This window comes from Salvelinus alpinus, chromosome 14 (genome assembly GCF_045679555.1).
Source record: "Salvelinus alpinus chromosome 14, SLU_Salpinus.1, whole genome shotgun sequence".
NCBI lineage: Eukaryota > Metazoa > Chordata > Actinopteri > Salmoniformes > Salmonidae > Salvelinus > Salvelinus alpinus.
In genome coordinates, this window is record NC_092099.1 from 7,543,603 (window position 1) to 7,570,722 (window position 27,120).

The following is a 27,120-nucleotide window of genomic DNA, read 5'->3' on the forward strand; positions in this document are numbered from 1 at the left end:
GGCGTAATAACAAGTTACTAAACTAGTGACTGATAGACTTGTAAGAGTACCTAGGCGCTAGTCAAACTTTTGAATATCTGTCGTGTGAGCGGACCAGCTTTCAGCTTCCAGGGGTATGTAGCCTGTCTCTCTGCCAAATCATATACGCAGTCAGTGTTTTTGATTCAGTAACATAAGAAGGCTGGAGGTATGTAAAGATAAAATGTACGTTTAGTTATTCATTTTTCGTATATCAGAGAGGATTTTAATGTATGTTGTTCGTTGTAACATAGGCTGTTGTGTTAAGATAATGTGCTATGAGAAGAAAGTATGTTGTATTGAATGAGTAAGAATTGAATGTATTGAATCAATATGTTCACAAAATGATCTGCATGTGTGAATGTATTTGTCAGAGCATTTAAATGAGTTATGAGAATGAATAGGGTCGTATATACGGACTATAAATAATGATATGTACATATTTTTTACATTGACATGAACTTTGAAAATATAGTCTAATTTCTTAAAATTATCTATAAATAATGCCTATTTCAAAGCTTTTAAAAAATCTCTATATTCATAATGTGAGCTGTTAATCCATCTCAAATCGTAGCAGCAGTCTGTTCTTACCTCATGTGACATGTAGAATGGGAGGCAACGGGGATATGACAGAGTTGGAGCATTCTTTGTTGTTGACACTTACCCATGTCAATAAGCCAGTAGAACGTTGGTGAACATGAAACACTACCGGTCTGTGCCAATCTATGCCAATCCCAGTCATAATCACATCATCAGGGCATCCTTATGGTTAGAATGTTTGTGTTTTCAGAAGCGTGAAAGCACTCTCACCCAGCTGGAGATCTGATCTGAGTGAATTATCAGCCGTCAAGCTTAGATGCTGGTTTTCCTATCCTTGTTGTTTAAAACTGGGAATGGTACATTTACTGACCTGGTCCCTGATCTGTCTGTGATGCTGTCTTGCTAGGCATGACAATGACCATATGAGTTGGCAACACAGCACAAGCAGGATACTTTTTATTCCTAAAGTTATGAAGCACAGCTGGAGTCCTTGCTAGGAGTCAAACTGATTATGCATCAGAAATGAGTAACACAACATAATCTACTCTGGATCTCAGTGCCACCTCTTGATTGACATTAGCTGTATGAGTCACAATAACCTATCCATCAATCACTATTCAATAATTAGTGGTTAAAAAAGATTAACAGTAGTTTTTATTTATTTATATTCCTGCTCTATAGGCAGATACAGAGCCGTATATATAGAATATATGGCTCTGGGTAGATACTGTACTTCCCAGCTCAGATACTCAGGCCTGCTAATGAAAGGCTTGCTAATGTTTTGTCAAGGTTGTGCTCGCACCGAATAATGTGGGTGTTAGTGGGAGAGAGTATAATCCTTATCTTGAACGACCTGAGGAATGTTGCTTATGTGCAGCTCTGTGTTCTTCTGCCAAAGGTGTGTATAGGAAAGGTGTGTCGTTGAGGGTGTGTCTGTGTCTCACTCTTTGGGGGCAGAGCAAGACGGACAGGTTTGCGGGCTTAACTGGTGAGTCAGGGATTAGAGAGCACTGGCAGGTGTCACTGTTGGTACAACAACATGGTGTGTACAAGGGTTGTTATCCGAAGAGCAAATTCTGCCTATGTCGACATACTACAGTACAGACAGATAGTTTGGTCTGTCATGTGTGAGTGTTGTGTCTTTGAGCTGCGTCATGTTACAGCAAAATGAAAAATGTTAATTGTCTCTGGGTCATTCTTGAATTGGAGTGGCATTTGCATCCATTTGCAACCCATTTATAAAACTCCTCAGTTATCAAAAATGTGAAAAAATGACTCTGATCTTGGTTTCCGTTTCCGGTGGCATGCATTGAAACATGTGGCTTGCTCATGGCTTTCTTTTGCAAAATAACTATGAATTAACAGACTTATTTTAAAATAGTTATCAACATATAACAGTATATTAAGTTATTACAAGGAACAACTAGCAGGTCTAGTTTGCTCCAGCAGCTAGCATAATCTGTCCATTCACAATTCACCTGTGGGAACATGGCGGCTCTCAACACCCGACAACAGAAACAGTTGGCTACTACTATTTGAAAGATTGCTATTTCTCTTTCCAAAGTAAAGACAGAACTTAATTTATTGATAAGACAGAGAGCACAATTTGCCATCCATCGAGTTAGACTCATCCATTAATTTCACGATAATCGTCCTAGTCGTTTACTGGCCAACAAGCTACACAGTAATGATCAATTAGTTGATAAAGCAACCATTGAATCTGAAACAGGAGAACTATTACCCATTTTTTAATTCTCTGAACAGCATGTTGTTAGAATTAACTGAATTCCATCTGGTTATTGGGACAGACATGAAGGCCATTTTGGCATTCAGTCATAATCACATCATCAGGGCATCCTTATGGTTAGAATGTTTGTGTTTTCAGAAGCGTGAAAGCACTCTCACCCAGCTGGAGATCTGATCTGAGTGTATTATCAGCCGTCAAGCTTAGATGCTGGTTTTCCTATCCTTGTTGTTTAAAACTGGGAATGGTACATTTACTGACCTGGTCCCTGATCTGTCTGTGATGCTGTCTTGCCAGGCATGACAATGACCATATGAGTTGGCAACACAGCACAAGCAGGAAACTTTATATTCCTAAAGTTATGAAGCACAGCTGGAGTCCTTTGCTAGGAGTCAAACTGATTATGCATTAGAAATGAGTAACACAATATAACCAACATAATCTACTCTGGATCTCAGTGCCACCTCTAGATTGACATTAGCTGTATGAGTCACAATAACCAATCCATCAATCACTATCAAACAATTAGTGGTTATAAAATAAACAGCAGTTTATATTTATGTATATTCCTGATCCTTCGAAAAATGACGGGTATTGGCCTATAGGCAGATACAGAGCCATATATAGAGAATTATATGGCTCTGGGCAGATACTGTACTTCCCAGCTCAGATACTCAGGCCTGCTAATGAAATGCTTGCTATTGTTTTGTCAAGGCTGTGCTCGCACCGAATAATGTGGGTGTTAGTGGGAGAGAATATAATCCTTATCTTGAACGGTCTGAAGAATGTTGCTTATGTGCAGCTCTGTGTTCTACTTTCAAAGGTGTGTCAAAGGTGTGTCATTGAGGGTGTGTCTGTGTCTCACTCTTTGGGGGCAGAGCAAGACAGACAGGTTTGCGGGCTTAACTGGTGAGTCAGGTATTAGAGAGCACTGGTAGTTGGCACTGTTGGTACAACAACATGGTGTGTACAAGGGTTGTTATCTGAAGAGCAAATTCTGCCTATGTCGACATACTACAGTACAGACAGATAGTTTGGTCTGTCGTGTGTGAGTGTTGTGTAGTTGGGCTGCGTCATGTTACAGCAAAATGAAAAATGTCCATTGTCTCTGGGTCATTCTTGAATTGGAGTGGCATTTGCATCCCATTTGCGACCCGTTGATGGAAAATCCTCAATGATCTGAAATGTGAAAAAGTGACCCTGATCTTGGTAGCTGATTTGGTTGATCCCTTTCTACTGCAACTTTCTCCCCCCTCATTGGAGAACCTTGGACCCACATTTTTTATTTAAACATTGCTTCCGGGTCCCTAAGATCTGGAAGGCGGCGCATGTCCTCTCCCTTTACTAAGGTGGGGATCCTTCCGACCTAGATAACTACCGTCCAGTTTCTACACTATCTTCTCTTGCAAAAATATTAGAATCACTCGCAAACTTTTTAAACTTCAAATTATATTGTTAATGTGCACCAGTCTGTTTCAGAACTGGACACAGAACCGTTTCAGCTGCTGCGCTTGTCTTACATTTGATATAAAATTGCTTAAATCATAGGAATCACTGTGCTGCCATATTTATAGACCTATCCAAGGCCTTTGATACTGTTGACCATCACCTAGTCATTCAAAGATTGTCTGAAATGGGCCTCGAGCAGGCGTCTTGCAAGTGGTTTGGGAACTATTTGTCAGATTGGACACAGTGTGTGCTTTCTGATGGTGTCAAGTCAAATTACCTTGATATTACTAAAGGTGTCCCATGGGGGTCGATTTTGGGACCTGTCCTCTTTACTATTTATATAAATAATATTGGTCTATCTGCAAAACTCTGTTACATTAATCTATATACAGATGACACTGTTTTGTACGCTATTGCCCCTAAGGCTGACCAGGGTATGTTGGAGCCGCAATCTGATTTTGTTACCTTGTAGAAAGTGCTTGTTGATTTAAAATTGGTACTTAATGCGAGAAAAACTAAATGCATGCTGTTTTTTAATTCCCGTAGAAATATTTCATATGGCTGTTTCATCGAGCAGCTTCCCACCTATAAATATCTGGGCTTTTGGATTTATAGTAATTTGACATTTATAAAACATACGGATGAGCTATTTAAGAAGCTGAGATTTAAAGTAGGCTCATTTTATAGAAATAGATAATGCCTCTCCCTGAACAGCAGGAGGCAGATTGTACAGGCAACTTTCCTGCCAGTTCTTGACTACGGGGACACCATTTATTGGAATGAAACAGCCACTACTCTTAACCCTTTGGATGTTATGGTACACTTGGCTTTATCACAGGTGATAGTTTAATACGCGTCACTGTATCGTGTATCCAAAGGTTGTCTGGTCCTCACATCTCCACCGCACTAGGTAAATCCGCTTTTAGTTTTAACATTCCACGTTTTTGGAATCACTGACAAAATTAATTACATTTGAATTCCCTGTTGCCATTAGGGCAGTTTTAAAACCCTGATGATAAATGAGTTCACCGAGGTGTGAGTTGTTTTGATTGATGATTTTAATAGTTTGTTTATGATGCCTGTGATGTTTGTGATGTGCCAATGTAATGTACTTGTTTTTGATCGTTTTTGTAACTGTAACACCCCGCCCCCCCCCACAAAAAGAGACCAAAAAAAGTACATAATTGGTTACCAAAAAAAAAGCTCAAATTTGTCATTGGTGTTACCGTCATTGGTGTTACTACTCCTACTTGTGGGACAATGTTATCAAGATGGTAAACGTTTTTTAAAGCAAGTCAGCTGTCATAATAGTTGATTTAGGATGGGAAATACATTGAAAAAATATAACCCTAAACACTTAGGGTTTTGTGTAGGAGTTGGATATATTTCTCTATAACAATACAGTTGTTACATAAGATGACAGGTGACATGTCCTGGTCATCTCATTGCTATAGTTTCTCTGAATGTATATATTACCCCAGTAGTGGCTTACCTTGTTCTTGAACACAAAACAATATTGTGACCAATAGCACCACCCTGTGGATGAATGATGGTTACTGAATTTAGAATATTTCCCTGTTTTCCAGATTCAACAAACGTGACAATATCAACATGTCTTATTCCTACTCCAAGAGTTCTTACTCTACCAGTACCGGTAAGTAACTATGTAAAGTGCCTAGTGAAAGTCTACACACCCATTGCACAGAGCATTTATTTGGTCAAAATAACAAAATAGATGCAGTGTTGTCAGACCTCAGATAATGCAAATTCGTTTTTAAACAACACAATACTAATGTTTTAACTGAGGAAGAGTTTTAACTCAGAAATCAATATTAGGTGGAATAACCCTGATTTTCAATCACAGCTTTCATGCGTCTTGGCATGCTCTCCATCAGTCTTTCACATTGATGTTGGGTGACTTTATGCCACTCCTGGCGCAAAAATTCAAGCAGCTCGGCTTTGTTTGATGGCTTATGACCATCCATCTTCTTCTTGATCACATTCCAGAGGTTTTCAATGGGGAAGATGGATGGTCACAAGCCATAATTTTCTACAATGTAGAAAATAGTAAAGATAAAGAAAAACCCTTGAATGAGTAGGTGTGTCCAAACTTTTGACTACAGCTAGTTTTCCGTTTTCCCCTACCCACTCGGAACACTCCCGAGACAGTCCTAGCAAAATTCTTGGTTGTGAAATGGCTCATTACTCATTGCTAAGAAGCAATTTTTGTTTCTTTTTGACCATTTAATTTAAAACAATCAATCACAATAAGGTACTTAATTGTTACCCAGAAATGATTTGAAATTGAGATAAAAACATCTGCATTGGACCTATAAGCATCATAGGGATATCCCTGAGCAGTTTCCATTCTCCCTCACAGCTCAGTTAGGAAGGATGGCCAGATCTTTGCAGTGTCTGGGTGATATGATACACCATCCACAGATTAATTACCATACTTGACAATACTCAAAGGGATATTCGGTGACTTGGAATTATTTCGTAACCTCCCCTGATCTATGCCTGTCTAAAAAATGCATCCCAGACGTGCTTCTAAAGATTGGTGGCTCTGAGGTTAAATCCTTGTTTAAAATTCACTATCCAACTGAGGGACTTTACACTTTACAGAGACAGGGGAAGTTAGTCTTAAATAATGAGAACCATTTATTTTGCAAACGGATGGATCTCATTCAACAAATTGTGGGATTTGGTGTGCCACAAGGGGTTTGGAGACTTTTGCAATCAAGACTTCTTTGTTTTATTTTTGTATTAATTGCAGAACATTTCCATAACTGTGGAGTAGGCTGTGGAAAAAAATCACAATGTAATAACTTTCTAGATTGAAATTTAAAGAAGCAAAATGTGAAAACTGTTTAAGGGGCTGTAGACTTCTGCTAGGCACTGTATACAGAATAACACAGCATATGAGCATTATCCGTGCCACACAACTGGAATTTCACATTCCTAACAGCAATGAGGTAGACATATGATTTTCACAAAAGCTGTCTGTTTTTACTGTTCTTATACAGTTGTTCACTCCTCCATTTTTCATTCATTCAGCCATGTTTTGTGTTCCAATCCACCCCTAAGCTTTGTTAATGGAGCTATAGCAGAAGGACCGTTGTGTGAGGACTGAACAGCAGTGACACTATTTAAATATTAGGGGCTGCTCAGGGTACCTAACTCCTCGGTGGATTTTGACAGTGAGTGCGGTTTCACAGTGTCATAACCTCACAAAGGGGTCAGCATTGTAACCGGTGTTGACTAACCAGAATGACTGGATCAGGTGAAAGACAAAGACAGTCCCTGAGTTAGATGTACTAATAGGACGACAGTAATAGTTATGCACTTTCAATTGTGATAATTATGTCATTATTATGCAGTACTACTTTTGTTCAGTCTATTGCAATATTTTCTATAAGATCAATGTATAAGTCAGTTTGTCAATGTTTTGTGTCTGTGTGTGGTGTTGTGGTGGTTGTAGCTAAGAGCAGCAGTCCCAGCCAGGCGATTGAGGACCCCAAGAAGAAGACTTCTCTGCTAAAGGACAGAAGTTGGATCAGGAGCAACGCAGATCAGGAAGAAGCAGTCGAGTGAGACACTGGCATCACACAACAAACACACCACACGAACAAACATACAAACCACACACACACACACACCTCCACCCATCATCTGAATGGAACATTACTGTAGGGTGTGGTAGAAGTTTAGGATGTGACTAAACATGTCTGCTGTGTCATTACTGTTAAATAAAAAACGTATTAGTAGTGGTTGCTCGAATAACAAGAAACTGCCTCTCAACATGTCCTCTTCTTTTCTCTCATTTAGCCAGGATCCAAACTTTGGCAGAGTGGTTCTGAACAAATACCGGTCCAATGAGGCTCTTGACAGGTAAAGATTCTTATTTCCTGATACTGTATCTCCTGTAGTCCCTTCCCTCATATATCACCTCATCTTGGCTTCAACTTGTATATAGATCAAAGAAAACCTGAAGCACTCTAATAATAATACAAATTTTCATGGATACTTACTGAAAAAACATCTCCTTCGAGATAATGAAATTAAAACATGTGATCATTACTGAAAGATTGTGGTCTACTTACTACATCATGAGTGTTATTATCCAAGGTTCAATATAATCATAGTAGCTCTCTTAGACCTATGGTTTTAACAAACGTATTCATCCACAGTGCTGAGCCTGCAGACTCAAAATCCCCTCAAACGACAACCACCAAGACATTGTCCTCCGTAGAGGCCCTAAAAAAGAGGTATCAATATCACTGTACAACACACACTGTCATCCTCCACAGGAACCAATATGTGTCTTATAACTACAGTGCATATCATAAATATTCACTCCACTTGGATTTCTTCATATTTTATTTTGTTACAAAGTGAGATTTAAAATGCATTTAATTGTACGTTTTTGTCAACGATCTACACAAAATACTCTGTAATGTCAAAGTGGAAGAAAATTGCTAAAAAATATGTATTCATGAAAAATAAAACACTACTATATATATTGATTAGTAAGTATTCACCCCCCTGAGTCAATACATGTTAGAAACCCCACCAGCGATTACGGCTGTGAGTCTTTTTGGGTAAGTTTTCATTGTGCAATATTTGGCCATTATTCTTTTTAAACATATTTATGCTCTGTCAAGTTGGTTGTTGATCATTGTTAAACAGCCATTTTCAAGTCTTGCCATAGATTTTTTACACAGATTTAAGTCAAATTCGTGAGGCCACTCTGGAACATTCACTGTCTTCTTGGCAAGGATCTGCAATATAAACTCAGCAAAAAAAGAAACGTCCTCTCACTGTCAACTGCGTTTATTTTCAGCAAACTTAATATGTGTAAATATTTGTATGAAAAAACAAGATTCAACAACTGAGACATAAACTGAACAAGTTCCACAGACATGGAATAATGTGTCCCTGAACAAAGGGGGGGGGTCAAAATCAAAAGTAACAGTCAGCATCTGGTGTGGCCACCAGCTGCATTAAGTCCTGCAGTGCGTCTCCTCCTCATGGACTGAACCAGATTTGCCAGTTCTTGCTGTGAGATGTTACCCCACTCTTCTACCAAGGCCCCTGCAAGTTCCTGAACATTTCTGGGGGGAATGGACCTAGCCCTCACCCTCTGATCCAACAGGTCCCAGACGTGCTCAGGTGATTGAGATCCGGGCTCTTCGCTGGACATGGCAAAACACTGACATTCCTGTCTTGCAGGAAATCACACACAGAACGAGCAGTATGGCTGGTGGCATTGTCATGCTGGAGGGTCATGCCAGGATGAGCCTGCAAGAAGGGTACCACATGAGGGAGGAGGATGTCTTCCCTGTAACGCACAGCGTTGAGATTGCCTGCAATGACAACAAGCTCAGTCCGATGATGCTGTGACACACCGCCCCAGACTATGACGGACCCTCCACCTCCAAATCGATCCCACTCCAGAGTACAGGCCTCAGTGTAACGCTCATTTCTTCGACGATAAACGTCAATCCGACCATCACCCCATGTGAGACAAAACCGAAGAGTACTTTTTGCCAGTCCTGTCTGGTCCAGCGACGGTGGGTTTGTGCCCATAGGCGACGCTGTTGCCGGTGATGTCTGGTGAGGACCTGCCTTATAACAGGCCTACAAGCCCTCAGTCCAGCCTCTCTCAGCCTATTGCGGACAGTCTGAGCACTGATGGAGGGATTGTGCATTCCTGGTGTAACTCGGGCAGTTGTTGTTGCCATCCTGTACCTGTCCTGCAGGTGTGATGTTCGGATGTACCGATCCTGTGCAGGTGTTGTTACACGTGGTCTGCCACTGCGAGGACGATGAGCTGTCAGTCATGTCTCCCTGTAGCGCTGTCTTAGGCATCTCACAGTACGGACATTGCAATTTATTGCCCTGGTCACATCTGCAGTCCTCATGCCTCCTTGCAGCATGCCTAAGGCACATTCACGCAGATCAACAGGGACCCTGGGAATCTTTCTTTTGGTGTTTTTCAGAAAGGCCTCTTTAGTGTCCTACGTTTTCATAACTGTGACCTTAATTGCCTACTGTCTGTATGCTGTTAGTGTCTTAACGACCGTTCCACAGGTGCATGTTCATTAATTGTTTATGGTTCATTGAACAAGCATGGGAAACAGTGTTTAAACCCTTTACAATGAAGATCTATGAAGTTATTTGAATTTTTACAAATTATCTTTGAAAGACAGGGTCCTAAAAAAGGGATGTTACTTTTTTTGCTGAGTTTAGATTTGGCCTTGTGTTTTAGATTATTGTCCTGCTAAAAGGTGAATTTGTCTCCCAGTGTCTGGTGGAAAGCAGACTGAACTAGGTTTCCTCTAGGAGTTTGCCTGTATTTAGCTCCATTCTGTTTATTTTTTATCCTGGAAAAACTCCCCAGTTCTTGCCAACGAAAGCATTCCCATAACATGGTCTTGTACATACAGTTGAAATCGGAAGTTTACATACACCTTAGCCAAATACATTTAAACTCCGTTTTTCACAATTCCTAACATTTAGTTTGAGTAAAAATCTTCTGTCTTAGGTCAGTTAGGATCACCACTTTATTTTAAGAATGTGAAATGTCAGAATAATAGTAGAGAGAATTATTTATTTCAGCTTTTATTTATTTTGTCACATTCCCAGTGGGTCAGAGGTTTACATACACTCAATTACTATTTGGTGGCATTGCCTTTAAATTGTTTAACTTGGGTCAAACATTTCAGGTAGCCTTCCACAAGCTTCCCACAATAAGTTGGGTGAATTTTGGCCCATTCCTCCTGACAGAGCTGGTGTAACTGAGTCAGGTTTCTAGGCCTCCTTACTCGCACATGCGTTTTCAGTTCTGCCCACACATTTTCTATAGGATTGAGGTCAGTGCTTTGTGATGACAACTCCAATACCTTGACTTTGTTGTCCTTAAGCCATTTGTCACAACTTTGGAACTATGCTTGGGGTCATTGTCCATTTGGAAGATCCATTTGAGACCAAGCTTTAAGTTCCTGACTGATGTCTTGAGATGTTGCTTCAATATATCCACATAATTTTCCTACCTCATGATGCCATCTATTTTGTGAAGTGCACCAGTCCCTCCTGCAGCAAAGCACCCCCACAACATGATACTGCCACCCCCGTGCTTCACGGTTGGGATGGTGTTCTTCGGCTTGCAAGCCTCCCTCTTTTTCCTCCAAACATAACAATGGTCATGATGGCCAAACAGTTTTTGTTTCATCAGATCAGAGGACATTTCTCCAGAAAGTACGATCTTTGTCCCCATGTGCAGTTGCAAACCGTAGTCTGGCTCTTTTATGGCGGTTTTGGAGCAGTGGCATCTTTCTTGCTGAGCGGCCTTTCAGGTTATGTCGATATAGGACTCGTTTTACTGTGGATATAGATACTTTTGTACCTGTTTCCTCCAGCATCTTCACAAGGTCCTTTGCTGTTGTTCTGGGATTGATTTGCACTTTTCGCACCAAAGTACGTTAATCTCTAGGAGGCAGAACGCGTCTCCTTCCTGAGCGGTATGACGGCTGCGTGGTTCCATGGTGTTTATACTTCCATACTATTGCTTGTACAGATCAACGTGGTACCTTCAGGCATTTGGAAATTGCTCCCAAGGATGAACCAGACTTGTGGAGGTCTACTATTTTTTTGAGGTTTTGGCTGATTTCTTTTGATTTTCCCATGATGTAATGCAAAGAGGCACTGAGTTTGAAGGTAGGCCTTGAAATACATCCACAGGTACACCTCCAATTGACTCAAATTGTCAATTAGCCTATCAGAAGCTTCTAAAGCCATAACATTATTTTCTGGAATTTTCCAAGCTGTTTAAAGGCACAGTCAACTTAGTGTATGTAAACTTCTGACCCACTGGAATTGTGATACAGTGAATTATATTACGTGTGTCATGCACAAAGTAGATGTCCTAACCAACTTGCCAAAACTATAGTTTGTTAACAAGAAATTTTTGGAGTGGTTGAAAAATGAGTTTTAATGACTTCAACATAAGTGTATGTAAACTTCCGACTTCAACTGTAGATTTGCAGATGCTATCACAGGGACAGCGAAATGGTTGTGTTTCTAGCTCTAACAGTGCAGTAATACCTAACAATACATACATAATCCCCAAAGTTTTTTTTTAAAGAAAATAAATGATGCAGCCATAACCATGCTTGAAAATATGGGGAGTGGTACTCAGTGACGTCTTGGAGTATTACTTTAGTGCGTTGTTGCAAACACAATGCATGTTTTGGAATATTTTTTATTCTATATTGGCTTCCTTCTTTTCACTTAGTCCTTTAGGTTAGTATTGTGGAGTAACTATGATGTTGTTGATCCACACTCAGTTTTCTCCCATCACAGCCATTAAACTCTGAACCTGTTTTAAAATCACCATTGGCCTCATGGTGGAATTCCTGAGCGGTTTCCTTCCTCTGCGTCAACTCAGTTAGGAGGGACGCCTGTATCTCTATTGACAGGCTGTATTGGTACACCATCTAAAGCCTAACTAATAACCTTACCATGCTCAAAGGGATATTCAGTGTCTGCTTTTTAATTTGTATTTTTTTTTAAATCGGTGCCCTTCTTTGTGAGGCATTGGAAAAGCTCCCTGGTCTTTGAGGTTGAATCTGTGCTTGAAATACACAGCTCGACCCAGGGACCTTACAGATAATTGTATGTGTGGGGTACAAAGATGGGGTAGTCGTTCAAAAATCATGTTATTGCACACAGAGTGAGTCCATGCAACTTATTATATGATTTGTTCAACACACTTTGACTCCTGAACTTATTTAGGCTTGCCATATCAAAAGGGGTGAAACCTTACATAACCAAGACATTTTTGTTATACATTTTTTATTAATTTGTAAACATTTATATCATTATTTATAGAAATAAATCACAAAAATCCATTTAAATCCCACTTTGTAATGCAAAAAAAAATCCAAGAGGGTGAACACTTGCCCTGACTGATGATATGCACTCTAAAACTCATCTGACGGATTGCAGATTTGGTGGGAGTCAGGATGATTTGAGCAAGGGCAGGTCAGTAGGCTTTTCTCCTCCTTTACAGAACTCACACCTTTACTTGTTGCAGTAATATGTTCCCAGTAGGCAAAATTGCTTGAAAAGACGCAATGGTCAGGTTGTAAACTTGAAAAATATATATGTCTTTACCTGGTTATAATCTGGTTATCTGACATCACTTTAACCAGAAAAACAGATTCCAACCAGAAAATTACACAATTATGACACCCATGCTCAAATTTTGTCCACTCAGTTAGGAGTTATATTAGTGTTAATAAAATGGAATTTCCCCTTTTGATGTAGCACCCTGCCTTCAACTTATGGACGTACTAGCACATCCTACACAAAAAGGTAATGTTTGAATATGAACAGAATTGTTCTGTAAGTGGATATTTAGCTGTTGTGAAAGAGATTATCTCTAAATGCTGCCTTTTGTTTGTTACAGTACCTCACCACCGAAGTCAGATTCTCTCAAGACGTAGGTGACCCTATATGATAATGAATCCCAGTTGTGCTTGTGCAATACTGAATAGTTTGTGTAATAAAATGTGTTATCCATGAAATGTCTCATATTCAGCCTCTACTAATGTAATGTCATTACAGAACCACTGTCTCTAAAACAACAGTCACAGAGGAACCTAAGAAAACAAGGTAGATCATTAGTTTTTTTATTTTTCCTTTTTTGGGGGGAGTGGGGGGGGGCAAGCTAGTCATCTCTTATGCAAGGGAGCCTTGGCCAAGTTTATTCACCACCTTTATAAACGTATTGCAATCAAAGGTGACACAGTAACATTTTAAAGTTTTGATATTCTGTTGAATTCATTCCTTCAGCACCACAACAACTATCACCACCAAAGGTGGAACAACTACCGAGACTACCATCTCCACAAGCCAGAGTGTGAGCAGGTATGGCATTTACATACGCACACCTGGTTTATCTTTACTATTCCCCATCAAAGGATGTACATAAACATTCTTGGTTCTGTTTACAGATCCCCAGTTGTGAAATCGCCCACCACCAACACTGAGAGCTTCACCGATCGGGTCTTCAACTCCAGAAAAGGGTAAAACTGCACCCTTTGAAAATAGGGGTGGCAGATAGTCTTGTGGTTAGAGAGGCGAGCCAGGAACGGGAGGGTTGCCAGTTTGAATCCGGGTCGGAAAAATCTTTCCGGAAGTGCTGGCAAAGGCTTGCTGTATCAAAATCCTAGATGCTATTTTGTGCCCTTGAGCAAGGCACTTAACCCCCCACAACTACTGGTCCACGGGTACCCAGTGTGACAGCCCTCTGCTCCAACCTGTATATGTGTGGGTGTCTTTTGGAGGGGTTGGGACAAGTCAAAATTTGGTTGTGTACAATTGACGAATTAAGTAATCTTAATACAACACAGTATTACAACATCTATGGCCTGTACTATAAATAACCATTATGCTATATATGAGAAGCTTGTGATAGGCCTGTGAGGGATTGCAGGGAGAATATGTTTACCTGTGTCGGCAGAGGACCCAGACAGGCCCATTGATCATACAATCATGTTCCTGCTGCAGCTTACCACACAGAGACATATATACGAGCACACATATTTTTTACCCCCAGTGGTATTTTCTTTTCCCTGCTGCATCTAAGAGGATGTCTTGTCATGTCAGTGGTAGGCAGATTGGTGTCAGAGCTGGCAGCAGGCCTGTAGACAGACATGCAACATCTACTCGTAGAGTGAAGCTTTGAAGTACCGTTCTGTAGTGTTTGCGTAATTGCGTGAGATGCAATGGGGGGGGAGACGTGTTAGACAAGCGAAGCAGTGTCCTCTCTAACGCTCTAAACAAAAACTCTCAGCCCCTTTTTGGTGAGTCTATGGGCCAAATGTCCCCTTCCGTAATTCAAAAGATGTGAGCACCTGTGAAATCCTGATTTGTCCAAATGAATTACATAAGACAACCTACTCACCACCTTCAAAGCCATACTGAGAATGTTGTTGCTGTTAATTAAAATTCACATATTTTTGAAATACAAAATACTTGTATTTTAATTAAATAAATATATTTTGTAGTTAATTTTGGTACACTTGATCTTTATATTATTTTGCAATTGTATTTTGTCAAAGAAGTCAAAGTGACCACCCCCAAAGTGTAAGATCAGACTTGACAAGGTTCATAATGATATAATAAGTAACCCCCTTAGAGTCTATTGACGCACCGGTGCATCAATCTAAGTAACATAATAAGAAATTCCCCATCAAAATCCATCAATTTAATCTATAGATACTGTATCTGTTTTTTTGCATGGACTGTGTCTCAATCTACCACATCCATCTATGGTGGCCTTCCGCATGTGCAGTGGAAGGTGGCCAAGCTACTGCAGTGTTTGTCAGACTATGAAAATTGGTCTTCTCATGAAACGTCTGTAGCGCCGATGTGCCAACTTCTGTTTGTAGCGTCCAAACCATTTGGGTTACAAACTACTGGGACCCCACTGTGGAAAGGGGAGAAGGTAATCAGTACCGGTATAAAAATGTAATGCAATTATGGAGGTAGTTTTATGCCTAACCCAAAAAATTTGTCAAATATGTGTAAAACAAAATCATATATACAGTGGGGAGAACAAGTATTTGATACACTGCCGATTTTGCAGGTTTTCCTACTTACAAAGCATGTAGAGGTCTGTCATTTTTATCATAGGTACACTTCAACTGTGAGAGACGGAATCTAAAACAAAAATCCAGAAAATCACATTGTATGATTTTTAAGTAATTAATTTGCATTTTATTGCATGACATAAGTATTTGATCACCTACCAACCAGTAAGAATTCCGGCTCTCACAGACCTGTTAGTTTTTCTTTAAGAAGCCCTCCTGTTCTCCACTCATTACCTGTATTAACTGCACCTGTTTGAACTCGTTACCTGTATAAAAGACACCTGTCCACACACTCAATCAAACAGACTCCAACCTCTCCACAATGGCCAAGACCAGAGAGCTGTGTAAGGACATCAGGGATAAATTGTAGACCTGTACAAGGCTGGGATGGGCTACAGGACAATAGCCAAGCAGCTTGGTGAGAAGGCAACAACTGTTGGCACAATTATTAGAAAATGGAAGAAGTTCAAGATGACGGTCAATCACCCTCGGTCTGGGGCTCCATGCAAGATCTCACCTCGTGGGGCATCAATGATCATGAGGAATGTGAGGGATCAGCCCAGAACTACACGGCAGGACCTGGTCAATGACCTGAAGAGAGCTGGGACCACAGTCTCAAAGAAAACCATTAGTAACACACTACGCCGTCATGGATTAAAATCCTGCAGCGCACGCAAGGTCCCCCTGCTCAAGCCAGCGCATGTCCAGGCCCGTCTGAAGTTTGCCAATGACCATCTGGATGATCCAGAGGAGGAATGGGAGAAGGTCATGTGGTCTGATGAGACAAAAATAGAGCTTTTTGCTCTAAACTCCACTCGCCGTGTTTGGAGGAATAGAAGGATGAGTACAACCCCAAGAACACCATCCCAACCGTGAAGCATGGAGGTGGAAACATCATTCTTTGGGGATGCTTTTCTGCAAAGGGGACAGGACGACTGCACCGTATTGAGGGGAGGATGGATGGGGCCATGTATCGCGAGATCTTGACCAACAACCTCCTTCCCTCAGTAAGAGCATTGAAGATGGGTCGTGGCTGGGTCTTCCAGCATGACAACGACCCGAAACACACAGCCAGGGCAACTAAGGAGTGGCTCCGTAAGAAGCATCTCAAGGTCCTGGAGTGGCCTAGCCAGTCTCCAGACCTGAACCCAATAGAAAATCTTTGGAGGGAGCCGAAAGTCCGTATTGCCCAGCGACAGCCCCGAAACCTGAAGGATCTGGAGAAGGTCTGTATGGAGGAGTGGGCCAAAATCCCTGCTGCAGTGTGTGCAAACCTGGTCAAGAACTACAGGAAACGTATGATCTCTGTAATTGCAAACTAAGGTTTCTGTACCAAATATTCAGTTCTGCTTTTCTGATGTATCAAATACTTATGTCATGCAATAAAATGCAAATTAATTACTTAAAAATCATACAATGTTATTTTCTGGATTTTTGTTTTAGATTCCTTCTCTCACAGTTGAAGTGTACCTATGATAAAAATTACAGACCTCTACATGCTTTGTAAGTAGGAAAACCTGCAAAATTGTCAGTGTATCAAATACTTGTTCTCCCCACTGTATATACACTACCGTTCAAAAGTTTAGGGTCACTTTTTTTACTTTAAAAAAGAAAAACAAATTTTTTGCACATCAAATTGATCAGAAATACAGTGTAGACAATGTTAATGTTGTAAATGACTATTGTAGCTGGAAATGGCAGATTTTTTATGGAATATCTACATAGGCATACAGAGGCCCATTATCAGCAACCATCACTACTGTGTTCCAATGGCACGTTGTGTTAGCTAATCCAAGTTTATAATTTTAAAAGGCTAATTGATCATTAGAAAACCCTTTTGCAATTATGTTAGCACAGCTGAAAAATGTTGTTCTGATTAACAAAGCAATAAAACTGGCCTTCTTTAGACCAGTTGAGTATGTGGAGCATCAGCATTTGTGGGTTCGATTACAGGCTCAAGATGGCCAGAAACAAAGACTTTTCTTCTGAAACTCGTCAGTCAATTAACCTTTATTTAACTAGGCAAGTCAGTTAAGAACAAATTCTTATTTACAGTGACGGCCTACCCCGTCCAAAACCGGACGACGCTGGGCCAATTGTACACCGCCCAATGGGACTCCCAATCACGGCCGGATAAATATATATATATATATATATATATATATATATATATATATATATATATATATATATATATATATATATATATATATATATTTCCAGAGCTTTCTTATATCTCCTAGATATAAGACAGACACTCCAAAACCGTAGTCCTTAAGATTTTTTAGCCATTTATGAATTTGTTATTCAATGCATTATGGTAGTGTCGCAGTTGCAAATGAGAACTTGTTCTCAACTAGCCTACCTGGTTAAATTAAGGTGAAAAAATAAAAAAATAAAAAATAAAAGTGAAGGCCAAATTCAATATTTTATCAAATCATTTGTTTACTTTTTTTATACCTAAAGGGGTCCTAGAATTCTAAATCAAATAGCTGAATGATCCATTGTATGACCATCTTAAAACCATTCCACATGTCAGCTTAGAACCCCCCCTCCGCAGCTGTGGTAAATCTTGCAGAGATTTAACAGTAAGAGTAACAATGCAACAGTAATGTAACTGCAATGGTAACGGGTAATGGTAGCGGTAACAATAACATATTCTTTACATAGAACACCACCTTCAAAGCCAAAACAAAGTGACCACCAAAGTGTAAAATCAGGCTTGACAAGGCTCATAGTGACACAATAACATAGGATGTGTAACATGTACTATACTGTATGTCTGTATAATCTCCAAACAATATAGTCAATTCAATCCATGCAGTATCTGGGTAATAATAAATAAGTTACTGTTATCTTGGCAGGACTGAGAATCAGCTAGTCAGTAGTCTGAAACCAACATCCGTCAAAACTGAATACTTGATCCCAGACAGGTAAGATCTTTGTTTAACCATTTTTTCATCAATAGATAAACATTCACATTAAAGATTGAAAGATTTTAGAAGGCGATTAAAACATTTTCACATACCTACTTGATTTGGTTGTGTCCACATACACCAATGAACTAGTGTTGATGAATATTGGTCAACATATTGATCCATTTCTTCCATGTTTCTCAAGCACGACAAGTGTCTCCAAAACAGACACTGTGACACAGAAAACCACTAAAAGGGAAAGCACTTCTGGGTGAGTTTGAGCAGCGATATGCACTAAACACAAAATGTGAACGACTTTTTCTGAACCGTAATGAAATACTATATTTCCCTAAAAACACATTCCTTTTCATTCAGAGATGGCAGGAAGAAACCCCCCCCTGCCCCAAAGAGGACTTCCTCAAAGTAAGCATACTGACCTTCAATTGAAGGCCTTGGATTGGTCCATTATTTTCATATTGTCCCTTCTGTCAAATTCTTTTGGTGCAAAAATCCATTTAGCTAACGATAATGACTTCGGTGTTCAAATTGTTATAACGGTGTTGACATTGAACATAATTTAATAATGCATATAATTAGAGTATAAGTGTAATCTTCACAGGACTGAGGATGACCTCTTTGATTCTCTCCTGCCGACATCCATGAACTCTCGCTACTCCTCCCCTGCCAGGTAAGGTCTCCCTTGGGGAGGTGTTCATGTTATTCCAAATACTGCAGGATATTGCACTCTGTATTGAACTTGAAAGGTTCACTAAGAAGTCTGTTGAATCCAATAAACTCCTACGGTACCTGTGTAATATAATACATTTAATTCAGTACAAGCTAGAATAATCTATATTTTTCAATATTGAGACATGTGATGCTGCGAAGCAAGGTGGCTGTCTGAAAGGAGCCTCCCGATAAAAGCCCCCCAATTTCATCAAAGTTCGATAACATAGTCAATTTAGTATCATTGTTTTTGAGGGGAAAGTTATTTTTTATTTGTTTTATCGAAGTATTTCAACAATGTCTGTGTTGAATTCAGCTTCAGCACGTACACGTAGCACAATCGCTAGCGCAACGTCTAACAGGGCTAGCTCTGTTGCTAGGCACTTCAGCAAGCATGACCTTGAACAAGCAGAACATAGAACCCAGCAATGTTGTCGGCCTTGCAATCATCCCTACAGAAGGCCATGGAAGAAATGGGTAGTCAGCACCATTCTTGAATCGAATGTTTCTCAGGTCATGCGATCGCAGATGGATATGCAAGAAGGGGCGTATTGGGCGTATTGGGCGTATTACAGAGGCTAGATGAGGCAGAGGGTTGGATATCAACGCTGGAGGATGACTGATTAAGAAAGCAGAGAAGAACGGCAAACTGTATGAGGATCTCCACAGAAGCGTGCAAGACACAGCTAACCGAGACAGGCGCCTTAATTTAAGACTTTTAGGAGGGTCTGGAGGATGACAATTTACGATTGACGTGAGGTGTCATAAAACCCCCACACCAGTCCTTCCTCCCCTCTGTAGGTGAGAGGGCTCTGTAGACACTGATCCATTGCAACCTGATCTTTGGATCCTCACAGGAGAGTCAGGACAGTATATACAACGGATTAATTTACACAAGATATGCACAGCAGTAGATATATTAGAGTGAGCTATGTCAAGAATCCAGTATATAAATAAATATGCAATGTGTATAAACACTTTTACTAATATTAATTAAATAATAATATTGAGAATACAGTATTTAAATACATAGTACAAATCCCCATGAAAAAATGGATAGAAGTGCAGGAAATTAGCTTGGAATACAGTATACTGTAAATATATATGTAGTGAATGGTGTGTATAGACAGTATGGACAGTATGTGAATAGAAAAGGTGCACATGAACCATTTCTAGAATGCAGTATAATACATATAAAGTTGGTAAAACAGTATGTAAACATTATTAAAGCTAAACATTATTATCATCTTAACACTCAAGTGGTCCACAGTATATAACATTTGGTTTCATCATGTGATATTTGTAGATCAACTCAAACGGAGCATATTATTTCCATTGTTTATACTTACAGCACTACAACCATCACCAATAAAGAAGTTGTCACTGTGGACAGCCCCAAAGGGTACGTTTTACTGATTTAATAAAATCGATTTCAGCAAAATACTTCTCAATATTAGTAATGGTTCATTATCTGTGTGTGAGGTGAGTAGCCAAAATGTATCCAATCTTTGTTTCCATTTAGGGATGTCAAAACTGTGAAATCTCCGACCTCGACAACTAGGACCATCACCAGGTAAACATGATAACCTCTGCACAAGAACCAGTAGTTAATGATGATATATTCTTCTTCAACATATTGTGTTTACAACTTATATGATCAACAGTTACTGTCCTTCATGCAACATAACTATAGCTTTCCAGGGATTGCATATTGGACCGATAGTTAACATCAAATTATAACATTTCTGTTGTCATTTCAGTCAGATTTCACATTCACACAGCCATCTTCCTTAATATCGCGTTCTCTGTCTCCCGTTCCAAACAGCTCCTACAGTAGGAGTGACGATGTCTCCTCTACCAGGTCCTCTTCCCACACCATCAGCTCCTTGCCAAGGTAATGGTTGTAGAATGGTGTACTACAAAATGCTCTGTACAATGGCCCCCGACTAATATATGGGCACGTTTGAGAGCATCAAATTTGTGATGTGGGTAAATGCTCACCGGGTAAAAACTGGTTCAATCAACACTATTTCCATCCCATTTCAACCCCCAAAAATGTATGACATTGAATCCACGAGGAACACTCAATGGATTTGCAAAAACTCATCAGCATAAGGGCATTTAGTTTCACCCCACTTTTAACCTAAATCCAATGACATGGTGAAATGTTTTGTTGAATTCACAATAGTTGACAACTCAACCAAATTTCAATCAAAATTAGAAGTGACGGCTACGTCCAGTAGGTGGTGTCAGACTGACTGATGTACAAATAATAAGTCGTCTTTCTAGGATGAAAGGTGATGACGTACTGGAAATCAGTAAGTCTGCTGTCGCAGACTGCAATGCAATCATCTCGAACACAACCTAAGTCTTTCTCTCAATAGAGAGAAAAACCATCAGAGATGGGTTTTACAGCCCATAAATCCTCACAAGACTTTGAAAATAACCTACAATCCCAACCTATTTCCTCACACACAGTGAGGACTACACCTCAACCAACACCAGTAAAAGCTACTCCAGCAACCCAGACAACAGGTATGTAATGCCCTTTAAATGAATCTGATGAAATGATTAGTGGCATCATGCCTGGGATTGTATCTATCTTTATCACTAAACATAGTTTCAAAGCCAATGCCACTCACAAGGCAGGCAGTACACTTGACCTCATCTTTACTAGAGTCTGTTCGACCACTACTCACTACCCTCCAGATCTATGATCACTATTTTTAACACAACCTAAGTTTTTCTCTCAGTAGAGAGAAAAACCATCAGAGATGGGTTTTACAGCCCATAAATCCTCACAAGACTTTGAAAATAACCTACAATCCCACCCTATTTCCTCACACACAGTGAGGACTACACCTCAACCAACACCCGTAAAAGCTACTCCAGCAACCCAGACAACAGGTATGTAATGCCCTTTAAATGAATCTGATGAAATGATTAATGGCATCATGCCTGGGATTGTATCTATCTTTATCACTAAACATAGTTTCAAAGCCAATGCCACTCACAAGGCAGGCAGTACACTTGACCTCATCTTTACTAGAGTCTGTTCGACCACTACTCTCACTACCCTCACTCTCACTACCCTCCAGATCTATGATCACTATTTTTAACACAACCTAAGTTTTTCTCTCAATTAAGAGAAAAACCATAAAAGATGGGTTTTACAGCGCATAAATCCTCACAAGACTTTGAAAATAACCTACAATCCCACCCTATTTCCTCACACACAGTGAGGACTACACCTCAACCAACACCCGTAAAAGCTACTCCAGCAACCCAGACAACAGGTATGTAATGCCCTTTAAATTAATCTGATGAAAAGATTATGGCATCATGCCTGGGATTGTATCTATCTTTATCACTAAACATAGTTTCAAAACCAATGCCACTCACAAGGCAGGCAGTACACTTGACCTCATCTTTACTAGAGTCTGTTCGACCACTACTCTCACTACCCTCACTCTCACTACCCTCCAGATCTATGATCACTATTTTTAACACAACCTAAGTTTTTCTCTCAATTAAGAGAAAAACCATAAAATATGGGTTTTACAGCCCATAAATCCTCACAAGACTTTGAAAATAACCTACAATCCCACCCTATTTCCTCACACACAGTGAGGACTACACCTCAACCAACACCCGTAGAAGCTACTCCAGCAAGCCAGACAACAGGTATGTAGCCCTTTAAATGAATCTGATGAAATGATTAATGGCATCATGCCTGGGATTGTATCTATCTTTTTCACTAAACATAGTTTCAAAGCCAATGCCACTCACAAGGCAGGCAGTACACTTGACCTCATCTTTACTAGAGTCTGTTCGACCACTACTCTCACTACCCTCACTCTCACTACCCTCCAGATCTATGATCACTATTTTGTTTCCTTTTCTGTCTTCCTTTCCTCCAACCCTAGCCACTCAGCCCCTACCCAGATGCTCATGTGCCGTTGCAATCTTCGCTCTCTCTCTACCACTACTCTCTCCTTTTCTATTCTATCATCTCTCTGTTCTGCTAAATCCTTCTCCCTCCTGTCTCCTGATTCTGCCTCTTCGACCCTACGTTCCTCCTATTCCGCATCCCATGACTCCCTCGGGGCTCCTCACTGCCGGCTCGGCGCTCCCGTCCTGCTCCGTGGCTGAGTGACTCATTGCGAGCTTACAGAAATGGTCTGTGGACAGCTGAGTGAAAAATTGGGAAAACTAAACTTCCCGGAGGACCTATCCTTTCACTCCCTCCTCGTCACACAGGAAGCGGCGCCGGTCCTAATCCAGGCACTTACCATCTCTCGTCTGGACTACTACAACTCGATGTTGGCTGGACTCCGCTGGACTCCACATCAAACCCCTGAAATTTATACAGAATGCTGCAGCCCCGCCTGGTGTTCAATCTTCCCATGTTCTCCCATGTCACCCTGCTCCTCTTCACACTCCACTGGCTTCCAGTCGAAGCTCGCATCCACCTCAAGACCGTAGTACTTGTCTACGGAGCAGCAAGAGGAACTGACCCTCCCTACCTTCAGGCTATGCTCAAACGCTACACCCCAACCCGAGCACTCCATCTGGTCTCTAGTCTCTTGGCCCTCCCACCCCGATGGGAGGGCAGCTCCCGCTTAGCCCAGTCCAAGCTCTTCTCTGTCCTGGCAGCCCAATGGTGGAACTAGCTTCCCCCTCAAGCTAGGAAAGCAGAGTCCCTGCCCATCTTTCGAAAACATCTTCAAAGAGTATTTGAAATAATCCCAATGCACCCCCTTCTCACCCCAACCCCCCCTCACCCAAAAAAATGCTTTTGTGAACTCTCGCACTTGACTTTTTCCCCGCCTTACTATCTCTGACTTTGCTGATAGCTACTTTATTGAGAAAACATTTACTATGACTGTGATATGTGGTTGTCCCACTTAGCTATCTTAAGATGAATGCACTAACTGTATGTCGCTCTGGATAAGAGCGTCTGCTGAATGACTGAAATGTAAATGGTTGTGATTTTTCTTATGTGACAATATATATTATGTTACTACACCAGTGTCAGTGTCACCAGCCCCATGGTCTACACCACGTCTACTACCTACAAGGACAGCAGGTACGGTAGTATTAATCGGCTCCTACCTGGCAGTGATTTACATGTAAATGAACTAGACCACCTCTAGGCCACCATCGACATCCATTTTGAAGAATACATGTAACAAACTGTATTTGAACTATTCCATTCTCATCTTCAGCCGGGCTGATGACGATCTGTTCGATTCTCTCATGTCAAAATCCACCAAGACGGTGTATTCTACTCCTGAAAGGTGAGATTTCAGGAATGCATATCATCTCATATGGGATTCCTGAAAGACGGGACAAGCTCTACTTTTTACACCATATAAAGGAACAACCTCCTAATTCTTATTTTTTTTCATAAAATTATTGTCAACTCCGTCAGACACCATAAAAGGCATTCCATTTTTTTATATTTATTGTCCAACAAATGTTTAAAGGCCTTGATTATTTAATTCTAACATTAGATTATTTAAATATGTAATACACATTTTCAAACAAATATACTATATATTTTTTTTACAGCACAATATAATGCTCCAGGGCTAATTTCATTAGCACAAGGATTGTCCCAACTTTCAAGAATCCCGTCATCTCCTGTCATAATCACCATGCTTTCAAACTGTGCTATTTCTATCCATGTTTTCCTCTATGACTGTGCACATGATTAAGCCATCACATGTACAAACAAAAACATGTATTCTATGGTTATTATTCCATATAACAGTTGTAACAGACCTATATCATAGTTAGAACATATGACATAGTTATCTATCCACAAATAAAAAGGCGCTGATGGTTTTGATAAAATAACTCCCCTAGCTGATGCTGTTTGGCCTTACATGAGGTCCATGCGTGCTCTCTCATACATCCATGTGATGATGATAAGTCCCTCTAGGACTGTTTTGGAGAGAGACCTGTGCTCTTACTGCCGTAAGCCCATGAGTTCCGACCCCAAGATGGTGCTGGAGGATATGAAGATCAACTGCCACACTACCTGCTTTAAGGTAAACACTATTGAAATATGAACACTATAATCTAATATTTGAGTATCCACGCCTGAGTGTGTACAGAGGCCTCGGTCTTCTTATCAGATCTGCAATATTGTGATATAAATATGTTACATTTGCACATCTTCTCGTTGAGATTATCGGACTCTGTGTCTGCCTTGAGATGTAGCAATCAATGTAGCAATCAATACACATGATCAAATCATGATCTTCTTCTTCGCCTAATGAGAGTATCTGACATTGTGTGTCTCTGTGTCCTCAGTGTGAGGTGTGTAGCAGTGACCTGGGCCATCTCAAGGCAGGGGACAGTATGTGGGTCTACAGACGCACCGTGCACTGTGAGCGCTGCTTCGAAGTCACCAGAGGTAAGCACGTTTAGAAACACACACAACTAGAGCTCATACTGATGATCTACTGTATACACCGTATCAATATTTCACAAATGATGGGTCAGAATTTACTGTCTTTCAATTGATTTGCTTAATTTTGGGTCACTGAGGTAACACATATTTTATTTTACAGAAAAATGGCATCGTTGATCCTCAAGTTCACGCGGATGAAGACGGGGTCTTTATTCTATGGCCGTTTAAATAGATTGAAGTTTTGAATTACACTTTGGTGACATGGGTCCTCCTTATATAGGTACGGAAATGTATGGTGGTTGAAAAATAGCATATTTTTCAGAATTAGGTATGAATTATTGTGTTTATAAAATGGAGAGGATATTAATCTTTTACATAAAAACTACACTGACAGTTAATGTTTTCATACATGAATATACTATATGGGATATGTAAGCATGTTTTTTTTTAAATCTCTTTTTACTTTTAGTAACCAATAATTAATTGAGTCTGTCTCTGAATCATAATAGGTTAAACATCCACAGTAAATGCATGTAAGCCATTTTTTTTTTTTTACCTGTCTCAGCCAGCTGTTTGTCTCCATAATCAACATATTTCACAGGTATTCAGGCTACCAAAATAGGCTTAAGGTGAGATATCCAAATGGTGCAATAATTAGGGCCGGGGGTTGGTTGTGTGTGCAATACAAAAATATTAAGAATTCTTTATTAAAATTTGGACAGAAGTTACACAAAACAGTTTGATGTTTTCTTTCAAGTACGGTATTTGTATGCATTTTGAGTAAACATACCGCTCAGTACAAAGCGTTAAGCAATCTAGCAAATGCTCAAGCGAACTGAACGCACCCCAATGTAACGCTTCGAACACACCGACTGTGCGCTTGCATCACATCACTGCTGCATAACATTTTGCGCAGCTAGGCAACTATACTGTTGCAGGTGACTCTTGCAGATTGGACACATGGAGGAGAGAATCATTTTCGCAGTATCCTCAATACCGTGTCTTTTTGACACAAAAGCTGACAGCTACAGCGACATAAACACAAAAAATGCTGCTTGGAGACAAGTGTCCACGATAGTAGGATTGCCAGGTCAGTTTAGTAGTGAGCTTGTGCTAGATGTGGCTAGTTAGCGTTAGCTAGCTAACCTAGCCAATGAGGTGTGTGTGAACGAAATAGTCAAATAAATTATGCTAGTTACTACCCCTGATAACTTTACCAAATAATCATGTTTGAAAGAGTGTGAGTGTTAATGCTAGATAAATAGTAATAGAAAATGGTAGATACTACTGTACCCCTGATAATTTGGTCAGATAACCGTGTGTGTGTGTCTATGTGTACAGTAGGTGACATGTCCATGATTGCTATCTAATAACTATAGTTATGCTAGGTAATGGTTTGGCGTATCATGTTCATGTCTATGTAGAAGAAGACTGTAGGAGGAAATGGAGAGGACTCAGGGACAGGTATCAGAGAGAGAGAAGGGCAAAGTAAGATAAGAAGAGGTCTGGGTCAGCAGCCTTGGCGCTTCTGCCACATTCTTTCTTTTCTGGATCCATTTATTGTGCCTAGGGCAATGAGTGGCAATTTTACAGCCAGACCCTCTACTACGTCATCCACAAGTGTTGTCGCCACCGGTGCATCAAGAC

General features: G+C 40.3%; 1 protein-coding gene across 11 annotated transcripts; it reads left to right on the top strand.

Moving 5' to 3' along the window:
- scel (sciellin) lies at positions 1-26,208 on the top strand. Of its 11 annotated transcripts, none has more exons than XM_071340258.1 (27): positions 1-113; positions 5,338-5,405; positions 7,233-7,341; positions 7,580-7,642; positions 7,942-8,019; positions 12,761-12,796; positions 13,082-13,129; positions 13,224-13,256; positions 13,382-13,429; positions 13,610-13,684; positions 13,771-13,842; positions 18,276-18,344; positions 18,532-18,597; positions 18,702-18,749; positions 18,946-19,014; positions 20,404-20,454; positions 20,575-20,625; positions 20,878-20,946; positions 21,531-21,587; positions 21,903-21,959; positions 22,292-22,348; positions 22,680-22,736; positions 24,085-24,141; positions 24,281-24,352; positions 24,991-25,108; positions 25,374-25,476; positions 25,634-26,208. In XM_071340258.1, exons 2-27 carry the CDS (start codon positions 5,363-5,365, stop codon positions 25,648-25,650), a joined length of 1,623 nt encoding a protein of 540 aa, XP_071196359.1. In that variant the 5' UTR covers positions 1-113; positions 5,338-5,362; the 3' UTR covers positions 25,651-26,208. The 11 variants fall into 11 exon arrangements, with proteins under 11 accessions (XP_071196359.1, XP_071196361.1, XP_071196366.1 ...); XM_071340260.1 differs by having other exon boundaries at positions 25,000-25,108; XM_071340259.1 differs by lacking the exon at positions 1-113 and adding an exon at positions 1,478-1,546.
- The last annotated feature ends 912 nt before the right edge of the window (positions 26,209-27,120 follow it).

Coding starts and splice junctions, on each gene's coding strand:
- scel (XM_071340258.1), top strand. CDS start 5,363: ATGTCTTATTCCTACTCCAAGAGTTCTTACTCTACCAGTACCG. Junction 13,430..13,609: donor GAGGAACCTAAGAAAACAAG/GTAGATCATTAG, acceptor TCATTCCTTCAG/CACCACAACAACTATCACCA. Junction 20,455..20,574: donor ACTGTGGACAGCCCCAAAGG/GTACGTTTTACT, acceptor GTTTCCATTTAG/GGATGTCAAAACTGTGAAAT.